At 43.2% G+C, this 27,602-nt stretch overlaps 1 protein-coding gene across 1 annotated transcript; it reads right to left on the bottom strand.

Moving 5' to 3' along the window:
• Positions 1–4,654: 4,654 nt before the first annotated feature.
• LOC112256684 (protein lin-52 homolog) lies at positions 4,655–27,519 on the bottom strand. Its single transcript, XM_024430101.2, has 6 exons — positions 27,410–27,519; positions 25,459–25,533; positions 25,316–25,353; positions 25,147–25,213; positions 24,974–25,057; positions 4,655–5,260 (listed from the first exon to the last, which is right to left on the bottom strand). The coding sequence occupies exons 1-6, from the start codon at positions 27,426–27,428 to the stop codon at positions 5,205–5,207; spliced, it is 339 nt and encodes a 112-aa protein (XP_024285869.1). The 5' UTR covers positions 27,429–27,519; the 3' UTR covers positions 4,655–5,204.
• Positions 27,520–27,602: the final 83 nt, after the last annotated feature.

The following is a 27,602-nucleotide window of genomic DNA, read 5'->3' as shown; positions in this document are numbered from 1 at the left end:
TCGCTAGAGACTGATCTCACAGCAGCATACAAGACAGATTAATGGAGATGGACATTTCGCAAAATAAATGGAAAATTAGGAAAGAATCTGGGCTACCAACGTGTAGGCATTAGAAGCTATTTACTAAACAACGTTCACAAATTAATTAATGCGAACAAAAACAGCATTAGGCCTAGCCGATATCACTCTTAATCGTTTAGAAAAGGATAGTTATTGATGCATGGGGTCATTTGGGGAGCATGCCAAGCATGTTCATAAAGTGCAATTACATTAATAAAGATGATTACCATTATCAAACATTGCACCATTTTATCGGATGTTTAATGTGTTACATCATTTTCTTTAGGCCCTATTTGTCTTGCTAATGGGTTTTATCCAATCCACATTTTAATCCCCGTTGCAATGCTAAACAATTTAACTCTGTGTGGAGGCTTTGTAGTTTATATTTCCATATGCACCATTCGCTTAGTTTATTAGATAGTCAGTTTATGTTTCATATTTTAATGGGGAGAACATATAGCCTATTGTATTTTAATGGGGAGAACATATAGCCTATTGTATTTTAATGTAAAAATGATCTATTTCGACATTTTTTTCCTATATCTTATCGAATTTGCCTATTTGAAAAACATTGATTTGGTATAAATTAAATTGACGTTTTTCTTATAATTTAATATGTTCTCAAGGAATTAGATATAGCCACCCTTTTTATACTTCCAATATACTCCTTCATCCTAAATATCAGGAGTCTTTTCCGCTAAATAAAAGAACAATAAGGCCTGCATTTGGTGCAATTTACAAAGTAGCCTATACTTGGTTAGTTTTGAATATAATGAATAAATAATTAAATAGTTTGACACGTTTAATCAAATTCTATTGGGCAGTTGCAGAGTACCAGAATAATGTTCAAATGTAAACTACACTTTGGAAAATATTTAGATATGGCAGCCTTCTTTTGTCAATACTGCCTTGGACACAAATAAATGCCCTTATGAGGAGCATATTTACGATTAGGCCTACTTGTGAACAGTTCCATGGGTCAAGAAATTAATACAACCATTTTACGCATAGAGACTGGATGAGTTTTGAGATGTGTGTGGCACAATTTGGACATCTGCACAGATAATTACACCAAGATCATTTATGGAAATGGACTGAAACTATTTGAGGGGGACAAAGCAAACTCAGATCTTATCTAAGTGCCATGTGGTAACAGATGAATACATGTCCTGGTTTAAAGGGGACCGGCAGAGAGTCAGGCGGGCCAGAGGAAGGAAGCAACGTTGGCGCGTGGCAAAAACAGTTGATACAAATCTAAAATCACGTGACTGACAAGGTTTTAGCCAATGAAACACAATGGACAATTAGTATGCCTACTTAGTTATTCCACAACAAGAAATTACATGCTGATTCTATGGGAACGTGTTAATGTGGTTGTGAAATTTACGTATGATGTACAGCCATGACTATTGACAGAGAGATAACCCACACCAGGCATCAACGGGATTATCAGATTTATAAGCAAGATATTACAGACTGTATCTGTTTTGTGTCATGCTAATAACGACATATCCATGGCTACATTGAGGTTCATATAAGATATTAGCCTATATAGGACTACATCTTACACATTTGAAGAAAACACCCTTTCGATGTAGATAAATAGGCCTAGCAATTAGGGTATTGCAATTTGTGCGCCAGAATGCATACTTCTGGTGAAATGGCAATTCTGACATCCTATTTTGTAGTTGAGTTAATCTACAGACCATTTAGATTTCATTCATATCTGATCTAGTCAATAGGGTGAGAGACACAGAGGTTAAAACAAAATAAATATTGTAAACTATAGCCCAGACCTAAAACGAATCTGTTCAGCAAAATCATATTTTACATCAAACAGTAAAAATTGAGCCACAGTTAAGAGGGAGAAAAATATTACCGCCACAATTACTCGATGACCAGTTGAAACTAATTAGGAGGCTATTAAGTCAAAATTTCATTACGGGTAATGAAGAAATCAATGTTATCGGGAATATGCTAATGACGCATCAGCCAGTAGAGATAAACCCATCTATTCACATGGAACCGTGAGTCAGGATGACCTGTCAATTACACCGCGGGTTCCTGCCCTCACTCCACCACCACTTCTGTTGCAATCTATCACGGCTTTGTTGTTTATTGTTGCTGGAGACCCTCTCTCTCTCACTAGGCTTTTAATAACCCATCTCCATATCAAAATGACTCCACCCTGATTTACATGCAGATGAGCGAACGGTCTAATAGGGTTCTAGATTAAAGGCAGTTTTAGTTCACTCATTCGTGTATATTGGGTTTCCCATCAAAGACCACAACATCCAAAGGCTGCAGATTAAATGGCAAACAAACAGCTGTTGCAAAAATGTGTTTATCTGTTGTTTCCCCCTGTTTCCATCTTGCTGTGGGAGAGTTGTCATGTTGTGTAAACCAGATTGCCCTCAAACAATGGTATGAGAAACACTTCTATAGTTCAAGATCCCAACTCAAGTGGATGACCTGAGGATGATATAAGGCTGAAAAGTGGAATAAATAAACAAATGTGGGCTTTAGCTTTAAAACACATTACATATCCATTCCAAACATGATTATCTAGTGTGTTCGACAAACTGATGTCCTGCGGTCAAAAAAGAAGAAGTACTGACCTCTATAGGCTAGAGGTCAAAGCAGAGGGTGTTTAACTGCATCTTCCCATTTCACCAGGCATCTAAATGTTGCAAATTAAAACCTCCCCCTTTGAATAAATACCAGTTGAGTCTTCAGTCTGCAGTCATTTTGATTGGAAAGGCTTGAAGTCTATTTGTAATAATGAATAAGTAAATAACTTTCAATCCACAGGAAGGTCACTAGATAATGGGCTATGTGATGGGCTGTATCAGTAACATAACTATGCATTAGCCCAACCCCTGCAGATTGCTTGAGCTTGATATTTCATACTATGCAATCAAAATGAAGGATCACCGACGCTCCCCAAGCACACATCTGCAGTCGCGCTATACTGTGCAGCAGATATGAATGAAAGCAGCATTTGTCTACTCTAAGACTGCCAGCAGGTAAATCCAACACATTTTGTGATTCAGCCTGTTATAGTGCTGAATCAAGCCTGGGCCCCTAACTCTATAGCTGTGTTGAAACAGTGAGCCAGTACTGATGACAGCACACATCTTGTGCCGAGTCAGGGGAAAACTAAAACACTGCAAGAGGGTCTGCTTTTTTTCTTTCCCCAAAGCGCTGCCGAGGGCTTGATGACCCCCTGATGCAAAGTGAGTTTGCTAGTTCCAGTTCTCATGGCTCCTCTACAATGGCGTGTTTGGGAGCTGCCTGCCGGCATTGCTTAACTAGGCGAGGAGTTGATTAATTTGCACTAATTGACAGCTAATTAAAGGCCTGAGGGAACATCGAATTGACGTTTGTCGGGGCAGTGAGGCTCGGTGAGGTCAGGGCGATGTATTGTTGACGGATGGAGGAGTTTGTTCTCTCTGAATAGATGACCCCTCCATGGGGAATGACCCGTTTCTCGAGGAGCATCCAACGGACCGGAAGCCTTGCATGAGATACAGCCACCAGTGATTGCACCATATTGTGAACGCCAGGTCACTTACTGTGTCAACACTCAGTAGACTGATCAATGTACATCAGTCAATATCAACAAGTGTTAACCAGCTAACACAGCAATAGGCCATGTCAACCAGTCAGCTCTACACTATCTGAGCTACATACTCACTTTTCACCCCTAAAATGATGTAAAACTTGTGTTATAAGGTACAGTAGTGGTTAAATTTGACAGAAAATAAACACTGTACACTAGACTAGAGCAGATAAATTAAACAGACTACAGGAGACTATAATAAACCCTGATGCAGTGGGGGTAAAATAAGTAGCTTGCCCTCCTCCACCAACTTACATTCCTGCCCATCAGGCCATGCTGTACTTCCACTCCCCACACCCAACCCATCACAGGAATCTCCAGCACACACAGGAAAACACACACGCTGTCTGGGAACGGGGAAATTATATAAATAATCAGTATTTTGCAAGAGGTGAAGCTGGGTACGTGCAAGAGGCAGGGGGTGCAGCCACTTGGGCAGTGGCTGCCTCTGTCCGTGTGACTCGGAAAGACAATTAGGGGCTTATTAGCGGCCTGTGGAGATGTGTAACTTGTGGAGAGTGAGCGCTCCCCAGCGCGGCCAGAGCCCCTGCGACATCTCCAGCCGGGAACAGTCTGAGGCATTGTCTCACCTAATTATGTTGGACGGACTTCTTTTTGTTTCCCATTCAGCATGCCTGTCTGATTTCCTTTTTGCCTGGCCGCTAGCTCCGACGTTGCTGGAAGTGTGCTAATTAGAAAAGAAATGGTCCTAGTAATTATGTCAACTCTCATTAAAAGGGATGACAATGAGAAATATTATTTTTACGCAACGTTTTGTGTAGGGCCTCTACTTCCAATCCTCATTAAATGAAAAAATGCCCTTGTAGCGGGGAAGCACTCTCATGTCACAGCTCCTTACATGTCCAAAGCCAGAGAGGTGCTCTAACAGAGTGTCTATGGAGTGGCACAGGCATGAAGTTATTGCCCTAATTAAAAGTTCAAATCCCCCCAAAAAACTGTTGCATCATGGAACCAGTTTCTGAAGTGAATTTAATTGTATCCTAAACCATTGAAAGATGAAATTGTATCAATAGATGCACACTGAGGGTAATTACCAATTACAAGGACAATTAATAAACATATTATAGCCTAAAAGAGGGAGCAATTTATTCAATTTTTTAAAGAATTACACAATTTTCTTTGACAAATTGCACTTTGTTTTTTAGAATGCTCCAAATAGAAAAATAATAAATACAGAATATACACATTTCAAAACAGTCCTGCAAGCTAGCTAAACAGGAAAGTAATTCACCATTTCAAATCATTATAAAAGTAAATGGAACTGCCTTTGAGGACAAAAGAAATGTACAGGTCAGAGGGTGAAAAGTGTTGCAGCCCTTTGACTCGAGGGGAACTCCGCAGTGAATGAATTTAGCCCCAGTGTCAATATTCAAATCCAGGGACTTGATGGTGGTAGTAGTAGTATGAGTGTATACATAAAGGCATAGGTCTGACTCCTCTTCTGTCTCAAGTCAGTCGTCTGGGTGTTGTATTACTCTCTGTGCAGACACATCCTGGGTCTTCACTTTTTGGGTCTCTCCAGGATGTTCAGGAACTTTCCCCTGGTCATCTCCCTGGCTAGAGAATGAACAAATGATACGATGTAAATATCAACTGTACATTTCAGAAATCAAACCTTTTTGAGCACCTCTTACTCAAGGATGCTTGAGGTAACCTACCTAAAATCAATTAATTAATTGAAAGTATTTCCACTGACTTCTGTATAGTAAACGTCTGGGTACACTACAACCTACAGTGGCAAGAAAAAGTATGCAAACATTTTGGAAATAAACTCAGCAAAAAAAGAAACGCCCTCTCACTGTCAACTGCATTTATTTTCAGCAAACTTGTGTAAATATGTGAAAATATTTGTATGAACATAGCAAGATTCAACAACTGAGACGTAAACTGAACAAGTTCCACAGACATGTGACTAACAGAAATGTAATAATGTGTCCCTGAACAAAGGGGGGGTCAAAATCAAAAGTAACAGTATCTGGTGTGGCCACCAGCTGCATTAAGTACGGCAGTGCATCTCCTCATGGACTGCACCAGATTTGCCAGTTCTTACTGTGAGATGTTACCCCACTCTTCCACCAAGGCACCTGCGAGTTCCCGGACATTTCTGGGGGGGGTCCCAGATTGAGATCCGGGCTCTTCGCTGGCTATGGCAGAACACTGACATTCCTGCCTTGCAGGAAATCACGCACAGAGCGAGCAGTATGGCTGGTGGCATTGTCATGCTGGACGGTCATGTCAGGATGAGCCTGCAGGAAGGGTACCACATGAGGCAGGAGGATGTCTTCCCTGTAATGCACAGCGTTGAGATTGCCTGCAAATGACAACAAGCTCAGTCCGATGATGCTGTGACACACCGCCCCAGACCATGACGGACCCTCCACCTCCAAATCGATCCTGCTCCAGAGTACAGGCCTCGGTGTAATGCTCATTCCATCAACAATAAACGAAAATCCGACCATCACCCCTGGTGAGACAAAACCATGACTCGTCAATGAAGAGCACTTTTTGCCCGTCCTGTCTGGTCCAGCGACGGTGGGTTTGTGCCCATAGGCAACGTTGTTCCCGGTGATGTCTGGTGAGGATCTGCCATACAACAGACCTACAAGCCCTCAGTCCAGCCTCTCTCAGCCTATTGCGGACAGTCTGAGCAGGAGGGATTGTGTGTTTCTGGTGTAACTCGGGCAGTTGTTGCTGCCATCCTGTACCTATCCCGCAGGTGTGATGTTCGGATGTACCAATCCTGTGCAGGTGTTGCTACACGTGGTCTGCCACTGCAAGGACGATCAGCTGTCCATCCTGTTTCCCTGTAGCGCTGTCCTAGGCGTCTCACAGTACAGACATTGCATTTAATTGCCCTGGCCACATCTGCAGTCCTCATGCCTCCTTGCAGCATGCTTAATCCACTTTCATGCAGATGAGCAGGGATCCTGGGCATTTTTTCCCCCAGAGTCAGTAGAAAGGTCTCTTTAGTGTCTTAAGTTTTCATAACTTTGACCTTAATTGCCTTCCGTCTGTAAGCTGTTACAGTTTCAGAGGTGCATGTACAGTGCCTTGCGAAAGTATTCGGCCCCCTTGAACTTTGCGACCTTTTGCCACATTTCAGGCTTCAAACATAAAGATATAAAACTGTATTTTTTTGTGAAGAATCAACAACAAGTGGGACACAATCATGAAGTGGAACGACATTTATTGGATATTTCAAACTTTTTTAACAAATCAAAAACTGAAAAATTGGGCGTGCAAAATTATTCAGCCCCTTTACTTTCAGTGCAGCAAACTCTCTCCAGAAGTTCAGAGAGGATCTCTGAATGATCCAATGTTGACCTAAATGACTAATGATGATAAATACAATCCACCTGTGTGTAATCAAGTCTCCATATAAATGCACCTGCACTGTGATAGTCTCAGAGGTCCGTTAAAAGCGCAGAGAGCATCATGAAGAACAAGGAACACACCAGGCAGGTCCGAGATACTGTTGTGAAGAAGTTTAAAGCCGGATTTGGATACAAAAAGATTTCCCAAGCTTTAAACATCCCAAGGAGCATGATCACTCTGGATGAACTGCAGAGATCTACAGCTGAGGTGGGAGACTCTGTCCATAGGACAACAATCAGTCGTATATTGCACAAATCTGGCCTTTATGGAAGAGTGGCAAGAAGAAAGCCATTTCTTAAAGATATCCATAAAAAGTGTCGTTTAAAGTTTGCCACAAGCCACCTGGGAGACACACCAAACATGTGGAAGAAGGTGCTCTGGTCAGATGAAACCAAAATTGAACTTTTTGGCAATAATGCAAAACGTTATGTTTGGTGTAAAAGCAACACAGCTCATCACCCTGAACACACCATCCCCACTGTCAAACATGGTGGTGGCAGCATCATGGTTTGGGCCTGCTTTTCTTCAGCAGGGACAGGGGAGATGGTTAAAATTGATGTGAAGATGGATGGAGCCAAATACAGGACCATTCTGGAAGAAAACCTGATGGAGTCTGCAAAAGACCTGAGACTGGCACGGAGATTTGTCTTCCAACAATACAATGATCCAAAACATAAAGCAAAATCTACAATGGAATGGTTCAAAAATAAACATATCCAGGTGTTAGAATGGCCAAGTCAAAGTCCAGACCTGAATCCAATCGAGAATCTGTGGAAAGAACTGAAAACTGCTGTTCACAAATGCTCTCCATCCAACCTCACTGAGCTCGAGCTGTTTTGCAAGGAGGAATGGGAATAAATTTCAGTTTCTCGATGTGCAAAACTGATAGAGACATACCCCAAGCGACTTACAGCTGTAATCGCAGCAAAAGGTGGCGCTACAAAGTATTAACTTAAGGGGGCTGAATCATTTTGCACGCCCAATTTTTCAGTTTTTGATTTGTTAAAAAAGTTTGAAATATCCAATAAATGTCGTTCCACTTCATGATTGTGTCCCACTTGTTGTTGATTCTTCACAAAAAAATACAGTTTTATATCTTTATGTTTGAAGCCTGAAATGTGTCAAAAGGTCGCAAAGTTCAAGGGGGCCGAATACTTTCGCAAGGCACTGTACATGAATTGTTTATGGTTCATTGAACAAGCATGGGAAACAGTGTTTAAACCCTTTACAATGAAGCTCTGTGAAGCTATTTGGATTTTTACGAATTATCTTTAAAGACAGGGTCCTGTTTCTTTTTTTGCTGAGTTTACCTGGATTTCTGCATAAATTGGTCATAACATTTCATCTGATCTTCATCTAGGTCACAACAATAGACAAACACAGTCTGCTTAAACTAATAACACACAAACAATTATACGTTTTGATGTCTCTATTGAATAAGCAGCCCCAAACCATGATGCTCCCGCCACCATACTTTACAGTTGAGATGAGGTTTTGATGTTGGTGTGCTGTGCCTTTTTTCTCTCCACACATAGTGTTGTTGTGTTCCTTCCAAACAACTCAACTGTAGTTTAATCTGTCCACAGAATATTTTGCCAGTAGCGCTGTGGAACATCCAGGTGCACTTTTTCAAACTTGCAGAAATGTTTGTTTTTGGACAGCAGTGGTTTCTTCTGTGGTGTCCTCCCATGAACACCATTCTTGTTTAGTGTTTTACGTATCGAAGACTTGTCAACAGAGATGTTAGCATGTTCCAGAGATTTCTGTAAGTCTTTATCTGACACTCTGCACTGTGCTCCTGTAGTCATCTTTGCAGGACGGCCACTCCTAGGGAGAGTAGCAACAGTGCTGAACTTTCTCCATTTATAGACCATTTGTCATACTGTGGACTGATGCACATCAAGGCTTTTAGAGATACTTTTATAACCTTTTGCAGCTTTATGCAAGTCATCAATTCTTAAGCTTAGGTCTTCTAAGATCTCTTTTGTTCGAGGCATGGTTCACATCAGGCAATGCTTCTTGTATATAGCAAACTCATATTTTGTGAGTGTTTTTTTATAGGGCAAGGCACCTCTAACCAACATCTCCAATCTCATCTCATTGACTGGACTCCAGGTTAGCTGACTCCTGACTCCAATTAGCTTTTGGAGAAGTCATTAGCCTAGGGGTTTACATACTTTTCCCAACCTACACTGTGAATGTTTAAATAATGTATTCACTATAGACAAGAATAATACAATAATTTGTGTGTTATTAGTTTAAGCACACTATGTTTGTCTATTATTGTGACTTAGATGAAGATTTGATGACCAATTTATGCAGATATCCAGGTAATTCCAAAGGGTTCACATAAATTTATTGCCACTGTATGCTGTCAAAACTTATGCTTCAACCATGGATTTAGACTCAAACAAGCTACAGCACTCCATCACCCAGTCCCTCACTTCAGAGCAGAATCACTTATCAATGCAAAGCATGCATTTCATCTGTGAAACATCTAACGGGGAGGTAATTTATACAAACATCTGTTCATTCTGGACACGGAAAACAACATAAGACGCAAACTAGCTACTAAAGAGACACACACCCCTTGTGATTGCCTTATCAAGGCAGCCAGATACATGTATTCAAGCATCTCAGTATGTGCATGTATAACTGTGTTAAAGAAAAAGATGGTGGGAGTGAAAGGGGGATGTTGTCTGAGAGATACCGTTCTCTGGAACGCAAACTAATCAATCCACAACGTTCCATGGTGCCTTATGTCTAAGAGACTATGGCCATAACCACATTTCTTCTCACTGAATACACTTAGCTACCACTGAATGACTGTCGTAAGAACCGAAGACACTGATCAGATAGCACTCACAACATAAACCATGAAGGTTAGCTAGGAAAGCCCATGAAAATGGGAGATGTACTGTATGGAGACATAATGAAGAGCACTTGGTGGGGGTCTACAAAACAAGCTCTGCACAATAGTTCTGGATCTGTGCCAACCCCATTGCGTCGAAAACAGATTGGCCCCAACTGAATGCCTTGTCACCTTGCTTCTATCTGGTAAGGAGCGTATTCCAGGAGGTTTTCAGTCAACAACAGCCAGGTTGTGTCACAAGGGAAGCTACAGGGATGTTCCTCCAGCATCAGAGCCACCCTGGAGAGGCCTCATCCAGGTCCAGTAATTACACTTTGTTCCTGATAATAGGAGGAGCAGGCTCTTAGCATCAGTACAGAATCAAAGCTCAGGGCCAAGAGGGGAGCTGGGACCACCTCTTCAAACGTACACAAAAACACCAGCTTCATACAGTTGATAAACATACCCACCAGGACACGAAGAGCATTACAGGCCACACTGACAATCACAGAAAGTAAATTCCTTCCTTCTTGTAGATTTTTGGAAAAACATGCATACACATGAGTGTGAGTGTGTCTGACTGTCCCAAGCCTTCCCACCCACACAGAAGGTTTACAGTTGTACAACTGTCTCTCTCTGCTTGTTGAACCAGACACTAGAGCTGATGAGCTGCCTAGGTGTTTGTTGGGCTGTGCAAAGCGGTGAAGAGGTTAGCGGCGCCACGGTGGCTAATGAAAAAGCAGGGTGAATTGTAATTTAGATGAGCCGCCCTCCCTGGAATGATAATGCCCCGGCTGGGCACGGGCCGCTTCACCTTGAGGCGTCCATCATCAGGTTCAACATGATGCTAATTGGATTGGGATTGATTAATTTTGCGAGGTGCTGTGGTCTCTTCGAATAACACTAAACAAAATAATTAGTGCCCCCGGACAGACCAACATACAGGGTCTTAGATGGAATAAAACCATCAGAATCACGTGGGATGTAATGAATTAAGATGACACAAAACTACTGGTGCACAAATATAATTTCCCTATTAGGAGGAGTTGGGTTTAGTGAGCCAAAGGCTATCACAACAGTGCTCTATATATCTAGTTAGACCTATACTCAATCTTGGGGCATGGAGAAAGAGAGATCTACATGTTAAATAGAGAAGGTAGTTACAAGAGCATAATTAAATGTCTGCTTTGACCTTGCATTTGATACTAAATAAAAAGACAAGACTGTAGATAAAACTATAACATAAAATGATGGAATTATCGCTGTATCGCGTTCACAAATACAAAAGGCATTCTCTCCAAACTTTATGCTGATGGAGACAGGACCTTTAGAGAATCCTATTGAGTCATTGGTCTCCTAATCCCAGGTTTGTCTTTCTGATCTCTCTGCTAAGAGCTCGTTAAATGGACCACTGGTTTCTGGAGAGGCCTGCTAAATGGGACAGACTGGTGTCTCTCCCTCTGTATCTCTCCATCCCCCAACAATAAAGTAGAGCAGCCTGGTCTGTGGCTGTGCCCCTCACCTCCCCCAGAGACCCCCTCCATCAGGACTCACCCCTCTGAGCCACTCATTAATTAGAGTTCCGTTTAGCCTCCCCCTCTGTCTGACAGATAGAAACTCATACGATTTGCATTGTAAGAGAAAGATTAAAAGTGGGAAGAGAAAGGACCAGCAAGCCAGCCCCCCTCAGGCAACTAGACTCACACACACGGAATGAAAGACACCCACATAGATCTCTGTCAATGAGGTCTGCCTCGTGCACACAACAGTCCAGCACCCCCCCCCACCCCACATGCCCACACATACATGTTGTTACAGGCCAGGAGTGATCAATACTGATTAGAGGGAGTGAGAGATGTGTTTAGTTGATTAGAAAGGTCAATCCCTAATTCTGTACTTTGTTAATCAGCGACTTGTTACAGCTGCCATTATACTAAATGACACATTTGGCTTATGGATTGTGAGGGCCTTGTCTTAACCCTGTTGATTAGTTGCTTTCTAATTATCATTGAGCCCTGGCTGGTCTGGGGATGATATCACAACCTGATGTACACAGGAAAATACAATTACACAATGTCCCCCTCAACCACATGAATATCCAAAACTGAATACAATATTCGTTCACCGGCACTTCTCAAAATGATACTCTCAAAATGTAAATATATAGCCTAAATGTGTGACATCACCTTCCTACCGTTTGGAGTGAGTGATCTGGGTGTCAGTCACATCATCTCGTCTCCCCCTGCTCCCCCTCCCGTGTGTGGAATGGTAGTAATCATGGTGAGGCCGCTTCACCACTCCAGGCACACGCCAGAGCCAGCCAGACCCCTGTTAGCTCCAGAGACAGATGACCACCTGGGTTAACTGGTGTCCCAGCCTCCAGCCCTGACTGCCCCAATTCACTTTCATTAAGAGTCAAGCATACTAATCTGACCCCCACTGCCCATCTTCAAGTGCCACTCAGCTATTACTGTCTGTAAGCTTTATTTAATGGATTTAACATCCATTCTCACTGCCCACTTCCCCAGGGACTGGAGAGGCAGAGGAGATGACACCCCTCCCTCCCACCCACACACACCCCACCTCCTTCTGCCATCAACACATTCACCCCCCCCATATAACCCCCCGCCTCGCAACACATACACCTGACGCTCATGTTTGTGTTCAAAATTCAATTACCCACTTATTGATACTTCACAGGGATATTTAAGATGCAGACACGACCAGTGATTTCCCAGGGGAGCCACTGGTTCCTCTTTATGTCCCAACTGAGAGAGCGCTCCTCTCCTCCCCCCTTTTCTCTCCCTCCAATGTCTTCCTGCCTGCTGCCTGTGTGCACTGACACACACACACACAAGCTTGCGCGCACAAACAAACATCTACACCGCCTCACCCCTGCCACAGCCTATCCCTGCTCAAGAGGTGTCCTTATTAATAGGCAATCAGTCAAAATTCATTCATTAAAAAGCCTAAAAGGTTTTACACCGCCAAAATGATTAGCTGGGAAAGAAAAAAATCCAATGAATTCTTAATGCATTTATGGAAATGAGGTGTCATTTCCGATCTGATCAGGGAGGCGGAAGGCAGGCAGGGCTGAGGAACAGGCGGTGTGTGCAGCTCTCCCTCCCTCTACCATGATACACACATAATACTGATACAGAAGACACAGCTCCACTGCTATCGGGTGATCAGTTGACTTGTTTAGACAATCTTGATGAAACTCAATTTTGATTGTTTGTACGATTGCAATTCAGCAACAACTGTTGCTTCATGCTGCAACAGCTACACTAAACCAACAGTCAGGAACCTATTCTGCGATAACCATGCAACACTGGTTTGAGGCTTCTGAAATAACTTGATACATATTTGGCTGAACAAACAAGATTTTCGGGGACAATTTTCTCATACCAGCGATTTCATCTCTTCAAGCCACACAATATTTCCCCCAAAACATGCATCTCAAATCACACACAAAAAAACAAGTTCCAACACACAATAATAATTTCATACAGAAAACTGATCAACACATACACAGCATCGTTTATGTCCTATTTCAGTTTCCCTTCATGCCAATCCTAACAACTCTCTGGCGAAGGGGAGCTGCCATTCGTCTCCACTATGAGCCCATAAAGCAGGCCTGTGCAGAGAGAAGAGGAGGACAGATGAGGAGGGTCCCCTGTTCCTCATTCAGAGGCTGTCAGGGAGCAGCACTTCATAACGGCCCGCCCCGCGGTCACTCAGGTCGCCCTGGATGGATTGATGGAAGCACATTAGCACCGTGGGCCAGTGTGAATGCAATCATATTCAGCAGCACAGGCCTGTTTATAGGCAGGAGATTGATGCTGAGGAGGAGAGGAGGCTGTGAATGCTGGGCCATTAAGAGCTGTCTGCGCTGACCTTCAGCCTCACCTTCACATAGGCAAGGATGTGGGTGTCATCCTGGTTCTACTCTGGTGGTGGCTGCACAGTGGAGTACATGCCAGCTCTGTGCCACTGCCAGCCAATACTGAGCAGGACTGGTCTTGACTGGCATTCCTTCGTATCAAACCAAACCTGGATGATCATGACAGCCTCATTCTATTTCCAACAATAAATCCATTGCAGTGAATAATCAGGAGGCTCAGTCGGTACAGTTCTTTTCATAATCTAACTGAAGAATTATTTTAAAAATACTATCACTACACTTAATGGTCTCTGCATAGGGCTGCTTTGCAGTGACACAAAGGGCTGCCTTTGCAGTGATACAAAGGTATCACTGCATTACCAACGAGCCACGGCCCAGTCAGTCAGCCAGTCAGTCAGTCAGGTGGTGGTGATCAGTGAAACCTACAAGTGTGTTAGAGCAGCAGCCTGAGACATGTCCCTCAGGACCACTCTCCTTTCAATTACCTCCAATAACATCACTTATCACAGTAGTCAGTGCTCCCCTAGGACCCAGGGCCTGATGCTGGGCTCAGCGGCCCACGACAGGGGCATTCATCACAGGGTGGGGAAGCAGCTGGGGTCTGGGGAGGAGGCACGCGCCAGGCCCCCGCTGGGACCCACCCGGGCAGCGTCACACAGCCATGGGGAGGTGGAGCCCCCTCCCCAGGGGACAGCCTGCCACACACTTATACTAACACATAGGCATATATAAATACACATCTACACAAAGTGCTGTCCCACATGCCTTCTAGTCTTGGGGTCTATGATCTACAGGCATAATCTGCCTCAATCTCCAAACGTTACGTTGTCATTTCACATTACATTTGGCCCGTCTTCATATTTATATGTTTTAGTCATTTTTGGGGGTAATTTATTCTGAATGGCATCTATAATATTGCCATGGTAGTGTTCCAAGTCCTCCTGAAGGGCTAGGTGAAATCAGTGTCCTCTAGGTGAGAGGTGTCTACCTCTGGCCAGTCCCCTCCCTCCTCGGGCCGCAGGGCAGTGTGTTTTCACTGGCTGATTGTGCTCTTCCCATTAAACAGCCCACAGTTCAATGGGCCACATGTTTAAGGGGGATAGTAAATCCTGTCCCCTGCCTTCATGCTCTCTCTCTCTCTCCGCTTCTCTCTCAGGTGGCTTGTTTACGGGGCACTGAAGAGCGCACAAACATGATGAAAAAGTAGCTGAGATTTACAAGGCCTCCCCTGACAGCGGGAAAAGGAGAAAATTAAACCAGAGCACATTAAAGAGGCTCCAGTACAAGCTGCTCTGAGACCTATAATAACCATCATTGTGTTGCGTCATCCCGAGGTACACGACATGGTTGCAAAAACAACGTCCCTTCCTTTATGGCAGATAACAGCTTTATAAGAACCAGCTACAACACGTTCTTGACTAATAAATATGTGGTATGGTAGACAACATGAAGCATTGAATTAAAACTCATTAACAGACCAGTGCATGAAGAGGCCATGAGTCGAGCTGATCTGAAAAATGTGAGGGACATCAGGCCATAAATGCCTGTAAATGAAGATTATCACGTTTGGGTGAGATTGGTCCCACAGACCCTGGATCAGACTGTATGATCAGCCTGTTTCATTTTGTATTTAGCAGCAATAATATGCTAAAATGTGTGTGGTAGACAGAGGATCCTGACCTGTAAATATGAGCCTGAAATAAGCAGATAACACATTTCATCTATGCTGAAGTCAATTACACTAATCTGAGCTTTCATAATGCCTGCGACATAATATGTGGGACATTCGATAGAGCAGTGTCATCCCCACCAAGTCTACACGCATTTTGAGGCAATTCATTGTCATTCAAGCTGTCAAGTCATGCTCTATATCTTGGTGGCAATATTCTGACGTGGCATGCCTCCTTGATCTACTCAAAAGTCGCCATTAAATAAAAATATATTTCTCATTTTTCTGAGTGAGCGGGGCAAAGCCCAGACAAATCATGTTTGGCATAATCCTCTCCAGAATGAGCCTACTTTAATCATCCTGTCTTTATGGAATTTGACAAATCAGCGTGGCGCTCGCTGTGGAGCGGGACGTATCAGCCCTGTACCAACTCTGCATAGCAACATGCTCTACATCTCTCAGGATCGCAAAGAGGGTCAGAGGGTTCTTGGTCCCCATCGTACAATATTACAGTTTCTGTTTTAAGCATTGTATGGAGACTAAATCCACTCCAGATTTAAGGGAGAACTCCCACCACAAAGCATATATATAGAAATCTGATTGTCAGGGAGTGCGTTACTCTACAACAAGAGCGCAAAACAATTGAAAAGGAAAGTGCAGTCAACATTAAAAGCATGCAGTGTGTCAGAATTTTACAATAATGTTATTTTGGAAGCAACCACATAATTTTGAGAGGAAACATTTCAGTCTGTATCAAACCGCTCTTTCTGGGTTTGTGCATGGTGTGCTTTGTCCACGGTAAGCCAAGTACCCATCTTCCTCTTAGGAAAAATAGGAGCACTTAGCTATATCTCTCTAATCCACATGTTAAGGATTAGGACAACAGATGCAGAAAATATGTCAGACCACATTTTGCATCCATCACATGCTTCAATCGTTGATGTGTTACGCTTATGTGAGACCTTCCCCCACTTCACAAGGCTTCTAAATGCACTCTCGAAATGCTGTTGTTTTACGCTGAATTACCAAGCCATAATCAACACAATGAAAATAATAAATTCATACGTGCAGTGCTCCAACTGTTTTATGCACCCGATTAGACAACAAGATAGCCTTATACAGTACCAGTCAAAATTTGACACCTTCTCATTAAAGGGTTTTTCTTTATTTTTACTATTTTCTACATTGTAGAATAATAGTGAAGACATCAAAACTATGAAATCATGTAAATCACATTTTATTTGTCACATACTCATGGTTAGCAAATGTTAATGCAAGTGTAGCGAAATGCTTGTGCTTCTAGTTCCGACCATGCAGTAATATCTAACAAGTAATCTAACAATTTCACAACAACTAACTTATACACACAAGTGTAAAGGAATGAATAAGAATATGTACATAAAAATATATGGTTGAGCGATGGCCGAACGGCATAGGCAATATGCAGTAGATGGTATAGAGTACAGAATATACATATGAGATGAGTAATGTAGGGTATGTAAACATATAAAGTGGCATTGTTTAAAGTGTCTAGTGATACATTTATTAGATCCAATGTTTAATTATTAAAGTGGCTAGAGATGAGTCAGTATGTTGGCAGCAGCCACTCAATGTTAGTGATGGCTGTTTAACAGTCTCATGGCCTTGAGATAGAAGCTGTTTTTTAGTCTTGGTCCCAGCTTTGATGCACCTGTACTGACCTCGCCTTCTGGAGGTTAGCGGGGTGAACAGGCAGTGGCTCGGGTGGTTGTAGTCCTTGATGATCTTTTTGGCCTTCCTGTGACATCAGGTGGTGTAGGTGTCCTGGAGGGCAGGTAGTTTGCCTCCAGTGATGCATTGTGCAGACCTCACTACCCTCTGGAGAGCCTTATGGTTGTGGACGGAGCAGTTGCCGTTCCAGGCAGTGATACAGCCAGACAGGATGCTCTCGATTGTACATCTGTAAAAGTTTTTGGTGACAAGACACATTTCTTCAGCCTCCTGAGATTGAAGAGGCGCTGCTGCGCCTTCTTCACCACTCTCTGTGGGTGGACCATTTCAGTTTGTCCGTGATGTGTATGCAGAGGAACTTAAAACTTTGCATCTTCTCTACTACTGTACCATCGATGTGGAGAGGGGGCTGCTCCCTCTGCTGTTTCCTGAAGTCCACGATCATCTCCTTTGTTTTGTTGACATTGAGTGTGAGGTTATTTTCCTGACACCACACTCCGAGGGCCCTCACCTCCTCCCTGCAGGCCGTCTCGTCGTTGTTGGTAATCAAGACTACCACTACAGTGTCGTCTGCAAACTTGATGATTGAGTTGGTGTGCATGGCCACGCAGTCATGGGTGAATAGGGAGTACAGGAGAGGGCTGAGAACTGCTGAGCTGTAGTAGATGAACAGCATTCTTACATAGAAATTCCTCTTGTCCAGATGGGTTAGGGCAGTGTGCAGTGTGATTGCGTCGTCTGTGGACCTATTGGGGCGGTAAGCAAATTGGAGTGGGTCTAGGGTGTCAGGTAGGGTGGAGGTGACATGGTCTTTGACTAGTCTCTCAAAGTATGATGACAGAAGTCAGTGCTACAGGGCGATAGCTAAGGTAACTGAGCTTAATGACTTTCTTGGGAACAGGAACAATGGTGGCCCTCTTGAAGCATGTGGGAACAGCAGACTGGGATAAGGATTGATTGAATATGTCCGTAAACACACCATTCACCTGGTCTGCGCATGCTCTGAGGACGCGGCTAGGGATGCCGTCTGGGCCAGCAGCGAGGGTGCGAGGGTTAACACGTTGAAATGTTTTACTCACGTTGGCTGCGGTGAAGTAGAGCCCGCAGGTTTTGTTAGCGGGCCGTGTCAGTGGCACTGTATTGTCCTCAAAGCAAGCAAAGAAGTTGTTTAGTTTGTCTGGGAGCAAGACATCGTGGTGCACGACGGGGCTGGTTTTCTTTTTGTAGTCTGTGATTGACTGTAGACCCTGCCACATACAGTGGGGCAAAAAAGTATTTCGTCAGCCACCAATTGTGCAAGAACTCCCACTTAAAAAGATGAGAGAGGCCTGTAATTTTCATCATAGGTACACTTCAACTATGACAGACAAAATGAGAAAAAAAAATCCAGAAAATCACATTGTAGGATTTTTAAATGATCATGTGTGTGTGAAAACCTTGTGAAGACTTAGAGAAAACGTTTGACCTCTGTCATTGCCAACAAAGGGTATATAACAAAGTATTGAGATAAACTTTTGTTATTGACCAAATACTTATTTTCCACCATAATTTGCAAATAAATTCATTAAAAATCCTACAATGTGATTTTCTGGATTTTTTTTCTCATTTTGTCTGTCATAGTTGAAGTGTACCTATGATGAAAGTTACAGGCCTCTCTCATCTTTTTAAGTGGGAGAACTTGCACAATTGGTGGCTGACTAAATACTTTTTTGCCCCACTGTACCTCTCGTATCTGAGCCGTTGAATTGCAACTCTACTTTGTCTCTATACTGACGCGGAGCTTGTTTGATTGCCTTGCGGAGGGAATAGCTACACTGTTTGTATTCGGTCATGTTTCTGGTCGACTTGCCATGATTAAAAGCCGTGGTTCGAGCTTTCAGTTTTGTGCGAATGCTGCCATCAATCCACGTTTTCTGATTGGGGAAGGTTTTAACAGTCGCTGTGGGTACATCACCGATGCACTTGCTAATAAACTCACTCTATAGGCTGGGAGCAACAAAATGGAGTCGTGGTCAGATTTTCCAAAAGGAGGGCGGGGGAGGGCTTGTATGCATCATGGAAGTTAGAATAACAATGATCCAGTGTTTTGCCAGCCCGGGTCGCACATTAGATGTGCTGATAGAATTTAGGGAGCCTTGTTTTCAGATTAGCCTTGTTAAAATCCCCAGCTACAATAAATGCAGCCTCAGGATATGTGGTTTCCACTTTACATAGAGTCCAATGAAGTTCTTTCAGGGCCGTCAATGTGTCTGCTTGGGGGGGAAAAACATGATGGTGATTAGATTCGAAGAGAATTCTCTTGGTAGATAATGCGGTCGGCATTTGATTGTAAGGAATTCTAGGTCAGGTGAACAAAAGGACTTGAGCTCCTGTATGTTGTTATGATCACACACGTCTCGTTAATCATAAGGCATACACCTCCGCCCTTCTTCTTACAAGAGAGATGTTTGTTTCCATCTGCGCGATGTGTGAAGAAACCAGGTGGCTGTACAGAATCTGATAACATATCCCGAGTGAGCCATGTTTCCGTGAAACAAAGAACGTCACAATCTCTGATGTCTCTCTGGAAGGCAACCCTTGCTCAGATTTCGTCTACCTTGTTGTCAAGAGACTGGACATTGGCTAGTAGTATATTCGGGAGCGGTGCGCGATGTGCCAGTCTATGGAGCCTGTCCAGAAGACCGCTCCATCTGCGGCGCCGTTGTTTTGGGTCGCCAGCTGGGATCTGATCCATTGTCCTGGTGCTGGACCAAACAGAGGTTCCGCTTCGGGAAAGTCGTATTCCTGGTCGTAATGTTGGAGAGTTGACGTTGCTCTTATACCCAATAGTTCTTCCTGGCTGTATGTAATAAAACTTGCGATTTCCTGGGCTAACAATGTAAGAAATAACACAAACAAAATACTGCATAGTTTCCTAGGAACGTGAAGCGAGGCGGCCATCTCTGTCAGCGCTGGAAGTGAACCAAAAAAGTGTTAAACATATCTAAATATATGTTATATTTGCCTTGAATACAGATTTGCACACTCGTGGCATTCTCTCAACCAGCTTTATGAGGTAGTTGCCTGGAATGCATTTCAATTAAAAGGTGTGCATTGTTAAAAGTTAATTTGTGGAATTATTTTCCATCTTAATACATTTGAGCCAATCAGTTGTGTTGTGACAAGGTAGCCCTATTTGGTAAAAGACCAAGTCCACATTACGGCAAGAACAGCTCAAATAAGCAGAGAAATGACAGTCCATTATTACTTTAAAGACACGAAGGTCAGTCAATCCGGAACAGTTCAAGAACTTTGAAAGTTTCTTAAAATGCAGTTGCAAATTCCATCAAGCGGTATGATGAAACTGCCTCTCATGAGGACCGCGACAGGAAAGGAAGATCCAGAGTTACCTCTGCTGCAGAGGATAAGTTCATTAGAGTTACCAGCCTCAGATTGCATCCCAAATAAATGCTTCACAGAGTTCAAGTAACAGACACATCTCAACATCAACTGTTCAGAAGAGACTGCGTGAATCAGGCCTTCATGGTCGAATTGCTTCAAAGAAACCATTACCAAAGGTCACCGATAAGAAGAAGAAACTTGCTTGGGGCAAGAAACACAAGCAATAGACATTCGACCGGTGGAAAGCTGTCCTTTGGTCTGACGAGTCCAGATTTGAGAGACGCAGAGTAGGTGAACGGATGATCTCTGCACGTGTGGTTCCCAACTTGAAGCCTGGAGGTGGTGTGATGGTGCTTTGCTGGTGACACTGTCTGGGATTTATTTTAAATTCAAGGCACACTTAACTAACATGGCTACCACAGCATTCTGCAGCGATACACCGTCAAATCTGGTTTGCGCTTAGTGGGACTATCATTTGTATTTCAACAGGATAATGACCCAACACACCTCCAGGTTGTGTAAGAGTTATTTGACCAAGAAGGAGAGTGATGGAGTGCTGCATCAGATAACCTGGCCTCAACAATCACCCGCCTCAACCCAATTGAGATGGTTTGGGATGAGTTGACCGCAGAGTGAAGGAAAAGCAGCCAACAAGTGCTCAGCAAATGTGGGAACTCCTTCAAGACTGTTGGAAAATTATTCCAGGTGAAGCTGGTTGAGAGAATGCCAAGAGTGTGCAAAGCTGTCATCAAGGCAAAGGGTGGCTACTTTGAAGAATCTAAAATATATCTTGATTTGTTTTACACTTTTTTGGTTAATACATGATTCCATGTGTGTTATTTCATAGTGTTGATCTCTTCACTATTATTCCCACAATGTAGGAAAAAAAACATTAATGGGTTTGGCTGTGTCCAAACCTTTGACTGGTACTGTACATAAATTCAGCAAAAAAAGAAACAGCCTCTCACTGTCAACTGTGTTGATTTTCAACAAACTTAACATGTGTAAATATTTGTATGAACATAACAAGATTCAACAACTGAGACATAATAAACTGAACAAGTTCCACAGACATGTGACTAACAGAAATTGAATAATGTGTCCCTGAACAAAGGGGGGGGGTCAAAATCAAAAGTACAGTGCCTTGCGAAAGTATTCGGCCCCCTTGAACTTTGCGACCTTTTGCCACATTTCAGGCTTCAAACATAAAGATATAAAACTGTATTTTTTTGTGAAGAATAAACAACAAGTGGGACACAATCATGAAGTGGAACGACATTTATTGGATATTTCAAACTTTTTTAACAAATCAAAAACTGAAAAATTGGGCGTGCAAACTTTTTCAGCCCCCTTAAGTTAATACTTTGTAGCGCCACCTTTTGCTGCGATTACAGCTGTAAGTCGCTTGGGGTATGTCTCTATCAGTTTTGCACATCGAGAGACTGAAATTTTTTCCCATTCCTCCTTGCAAAACAGCTCGAGCTCAGTGAGGTTGGATGGAGAGCATTTGTGAACAGCAGTTTTCAGTTCTTTCCACAGATTCTCGATTGGATTCAGGTCTGGACTTTGACTTGGCCATTCTAACACCTGGATATGTTTATTTTTGAACCATTCCATTGTAGATTTTGCTTTATGTTTTGGATCATTGTCTTGTTGGAAGACAAATCTCCGTCCCAGTCTCAGGTCTTTTGCAGACTCCATCAGGTTTTCTTCCAGAATGGTCCTGTATTTGGCTCCATCCATCTTCCCATCAATTTTAACCATCTTCCCTGTCCCTGCTGAAGAAAAGCAGGCCCAAACCATGATGCTGCCACCACCATGTTTGACAGTGGGGATGGTGTGTTCAGGGTGATGAGCTGTGTTGCTTTTACGCCAAACATAACGTTTTGCATTGTTGCCAAAAAGTTCAATTTTGGTTTCATCTGACCAGAGCACCTTCTTCCACATGTTTGGTGTGTCTCCCAGGTGGCTTGTGGCAAACTTTAAACGACACTTTTTATGGATATCTTTAAGAAATGGCTTTCTTCTTGCCACTCTTCCATAAAGGCCAGATTTGTGCAATATACGACTGATTGTTGTCCTATGGACAGAGTCTCCCACCTCAGCTGTAGATCTCTGCAGTTCATCCAGAGTGATCATGGGCCTCTTGGCTGCATCTCTGATCATTCTTCTCCTTGTATGAGCTGAAAGTTTAGAGGGACGGCCAGGTCTTGGTAGATTTGCAGTGGTCTGATACTCCTTCCATTTCAATATTATCGCTTGCACAGTGCTCCTTGGGATGTTTACAGCTTGGGAAATCTTTTTGTATCCAAATCCGGCTTTAAACTTCTTCACAACAGTATCTCGGACCTGCCTGGTGTGTTCCTTGTTCTTCATGATGCTCTCTGCGCTTTTAACGGACCTCTGAGACTATCACAGTGCAGGTGCATTTATACGGAGACTTGATTACACACAGGTGGATTGTATTTATCATCATTAGTCATTTAGGTCAACATTGGATCATTCAGAGATCCTCACTGAACTTCTGGAGAGAGTTTGCTGCACTGAAAGTAAAGGGGCTGAATAATTTTGCACGGCCAATTTTTCAGTTTTTGATTTGTTAAAAAAGTTTGAAATATCCAATAAATGTCGTTCCACTTCATGATTGTGTCCCACTTGTTGTTGATTCTTCACAAAAAAATACAGTTTTATATCTTTATGTTTGAAGCCTGAAATGTGGCAAAAGGTCGCAAAGTTCAAGGGGGCCGAATACTTTCGCAAGGCACTGTAACAGTTCGTATCTGGTGTGGCCACCAGCTGCATTACTGCAGTGCATCTCCTCCTCATGGACTGCACCAGATTTGCCCGTTCTTGCTGTGAGATGTTACCCCACTCTTCCACCAAGGCACCTGCGAGTTCCCGGACATTTCTGTGTGTGTGTGTGTGTGTGTGGGGGGGGGAATGGCCCTAGCCCTCACCCTCCGATCCAACAGGTCCCAGATGTGCCAATTAGATTGAGATCCGGGCTCTTAGCTGGCCATGGCAGAACACTGACATCCTTGCCTTGCAGGAAATCACGCACAGAACGAGCAGTATGGCTGGTGGCATTGTCTTGCTGGAGGGTCATGTCAGGATGAGCCTGCAGGAAGGGTACCACATGAGGGAGGAGGATGTCTTCCCTGTAACGCACAGCATTGAGATTGCCTGCAATGACAACAAGCTCAGTTCGATGATGCTGTGACACACCGCCCCAGACCATGACGGACCCTCCACCTCCAAATCGATCCTGCTCCAGAATACAGGCCTCGGTGTAACGCTATTTCCTTTGACGATAAACGAAAATCCGACCATCAACTCTGGTGAGACAAAACTGCAACTTGTCAGGTAAAGAGCACTTTTTGCCAGTCCTGCCTGGTCCAGCGACGGTGGGTTTGTACCCATAGGTGACGTTGTTGCCTGTGATGTCTGGTGAGGATCTGCCTCATACAAGCCCTCAGTCCAGCCTCTCTCAGCTTATTGCAGACAGTCTGAGCACTGATGGAGGGATTGTGTGTTTCTGGTGTAACTCGGGCAGTTGTTGCTGCCATCCTGTACCTATCCCGCAGGTGTGATGTTCGGATGTACCAATCCTGTGCAGGTATTGCTACACATGGTCTGCCACTGCGAGGACGATCAGTTGTCTATCCTGTCCCCCTGTAGCGCTGTCGTAGGCGTCTCACAGTACAGACATTGCAATTTATTGCCCTGGCCACATCTGCAGTCCTCATGCCTCCCTGCAGCATGCCTAAGGCACGTTCACGCAGATGAGCAGGGACCCTGGGCATCTTTCTGATGGTGTTTTTCAGTCAGTAGAAAGGCCTCTTTTAGTGTCCTAAGTTTTCATAACTGTGACCTTAATTGCCTACCGTCTGTAAGCTGTTAGTGTCTTAACGACCGTTCCACAGGTGCATGTTCATTAATTGTTTATGGTTCATTGAACAAGCATGGGAAACAGTGTTAAAAACCTTTACAATGAAGATCTGTGAAGTTACTTGTATTTCTACGAATTATCTTTGAAAGACAGGGTCCTGAAAAAGGGACGTTTCTTTTTTTGCTGAGTTTATATACTCCATTTACAATCTATTGATGTCTTATTCATAACAAAAATATTCAGAAAGATTGAATTAGAAATACATTGAATCTTACTAAGAGGTGTCTGTTGCATGAAATATAAATGAGTAGAATTACTATCACCAAATACTTGAGATGTTCCTTGACTGTTCAGACATAAATTAGCCATAAGGCTAGCAGCACCATCTAGAGGTAGTGTACGGAATGACAACCTAGACCAAATAAGTGGTGAGTGCTGGTGTCGTTCTTGTGTGTGTTCTTCATGTGTGTGTTTCTCAGGTAAATACTTACACTCCTCAAGGCCCAGCTGGTAGGCCAAGTTCTGTAGCCCTTTGACCTTCTCCATCAGGTTGGCTGTGGTCAGGCTCCCCAGCTCTGTTGGAGGAATACAGTTAGTCAAAACATTGCCTACCTGTGAAAAGACTACGCTCAACAGTGTACCATATGATGCTACTGTAATTTACCTTTTAACATTTCAATGTCCTCACTCTCCAGTTCAGCCATCCATTTGGGCGGAGAATTGGTAATTGGCTGCAATGCAAAACAAGTAAATAAGATTGACCTACATGGCAAAGAGAATGTACAATTAATTTATCAATGCTATAGATCTTTATTTTTATTTTTTTAACTTACATTTTTGCATGATGCAGCAAAATCTGCGACTCCTGGCACTGTGTGAGGGATGACAGCATGCAACAGGCAAACCAATCAAAACCAGGAATGAGTAAATTGCAATGATAGTCTTTATGAGGATAACACAGAGAAGACACACTTACATTGCTCTGGCCATAGGTCAGGAGATGCTCTATCCAGCTTCTCAAAACTCAGCAGAGATGATTCAAAATCATCACCTTACAAAGTTGAAATGGAGATTTTAGTCATCATCAACAGATTGAACACTATTAAATATGAAAGTGTGCTGTACAAACTAAGTCAGAGCTTGCTAGCTACATCAACAGGGCTCATCTACAGTACCTTGCTAGTGGTAATTGGATTTGAATAGAAAATAATGTTATGAAAGGGGTTATGATCCTTTCTTCTCAGTACCATAGTTAGACAGCTAGCCAGAAATATAGTTATTGTCAGATGTTTGACAGTATGGAAGTTATTTACTGTATTTCTAACATTAAATAGCTAGCTATCAGTTATTTTCACCCATCCCTTGTTATGTCACAATGCATTAGCTAGTTGGCTACGTTAACATTAGTTCACATGAATTAGTTAGAGCTACTGTTCCTTTGCTGGCCACCTAGCTAGGTCAGTGTCCATTAAAATGCACTTCAATTTATTGTTAAGTTGGATAGGCCTAGCTAGCTAATGGCTGACAACCGGCATAGCTACACTACATGGCCAAAATGTCTGTATACACATGCTTGTCGAACATCTCATTCCAAAATCATGGGCATTAATATGGAGTTGGTCCCCACTTTGATGCTATAACAGCCTCCAGTCTTCTGGGAAGGCTTTCCACTAGATGTTGGAACATCGCTGCAGGGACTTGCTTCCATTCAGCCACAAGAGCATTACTGATGTTTGGCGATTAGGCCTGGCTCACAGTCGGGATTCCAATTAATTCCAAACGTGCTAGATGGGGTTGAGGTCAGGGCTCTGTGGAGGCCAGTCAAGTTCTTCCACACCGATCTCATCAAACCACTTCTGTATGGACCTCGCTTTGTGCACAGGGGCATTGTCATGCTAAAACAGAATAGGGGCATTCCCCAAACTGTTGCCACAAAGTTGGAAGCATATAATCATCTAGAATGTCATTGTATGCTGTAGCATTAAGATTTCCCTTCACTGGAACTAAGGAGCTGAGCCAGAACCATGAAAAACAGCCCCAGACCATTATTCCTCCTCCACCAAACTATACAGTTGGCACTATGCATTCGGGAAGGTAGCGTTCTCCTGGCATCCTTCAAACCCAGATTAATCTGTTGGACTGTCAGATGGTGAAGCACGATTCATCACTCCAGATAGTCCTATGGCAGCGAGCTTTACGCCACTCCAGCCGACGCTTGGCTTTGGGCATTGGGATTTTAGGCGTATGTGCGGCTGCTCAGCCATGGAAACCCATTTCATGGAGCTCCCGATTATTTTTTTTTACGCTCTACGCACTTCAGCACTCACGTTCTGTGAACTTGTGTGGCCTACCACTTTGTGGCTGAGCCTTTGTTGCGCCTAGTTTCCACTTTACATTAACAGCACTTACAGTTGACTGGGGCAGCTATAGCAGTGCAGGGCAGAAATTTGAAAAAAGTACTTGTTGGAAAGGTGGCATCCTATGACGGTGCCACATTGCAAGTCACTGAGCTCTTCAGTGACGCCATTCTGACAATGTTTGTCTATGGGGATCGCAAGGCTGTGTGCTCGATTTTATACACCTGTCAGCAACGGGTGTGGCTGAAATAGCCGAATCCAGTAATTTGAAGGTGCACATAATTTTGTATATATAGTGTACCTTAACAAGTAGCTAGCTAACTAGCTCGTTAACCGTTAGTTAGCTACTGTAGCTAACGTAAGCTGTCTTGTTATTTTGGTTTGGCAGACAAAAACACTTGTGTGAGCAAAGCCTGGTAAAAACAAAACGTGATTTGTACAAAATATAAACTTTTATCAACTCAGAATGTTTCAGCAAATAGATATAGGAAACATACACGTTGAATTAGCACCTCGCTCTCAAAATGTACATTTATACACCCAACAACAGAATAAAGAATTAGAATTTACCTCCATTTGGAGACGCCATCTTTCGATCCACACACGTGATATAATGCAACCAATGGGTTGACGTGTCTGCACCAAGCTGCACTGCAAACTTCTGTCAACAGGTGGCACATGTATCACTGTGCCACATAAATTGCATCAAATATTCTTATCGATAAATCCGTCTAAGAAAAAAAGCTTTCCTACCTCCATCTGT

Source organism: Oncorhynchus tshawytscha, linkage group LG08 (genome assembly GCF_018296145.1).
Source record: "Oncorhynchus tshawytscha isolate Ot180627B linkage group LG08, Otsh_v2.0, whole genome shotgun sequence".
NCBI lineage: Eukaryota > Metazoa > Chordata > Actinopteri > Salmoniformes > Salmonidae > Oncorhynchus > Oncorhynchus tshawytscha.
This window is presented reverse-complemented; position numbering and strand designations above follow the sequence as displayed.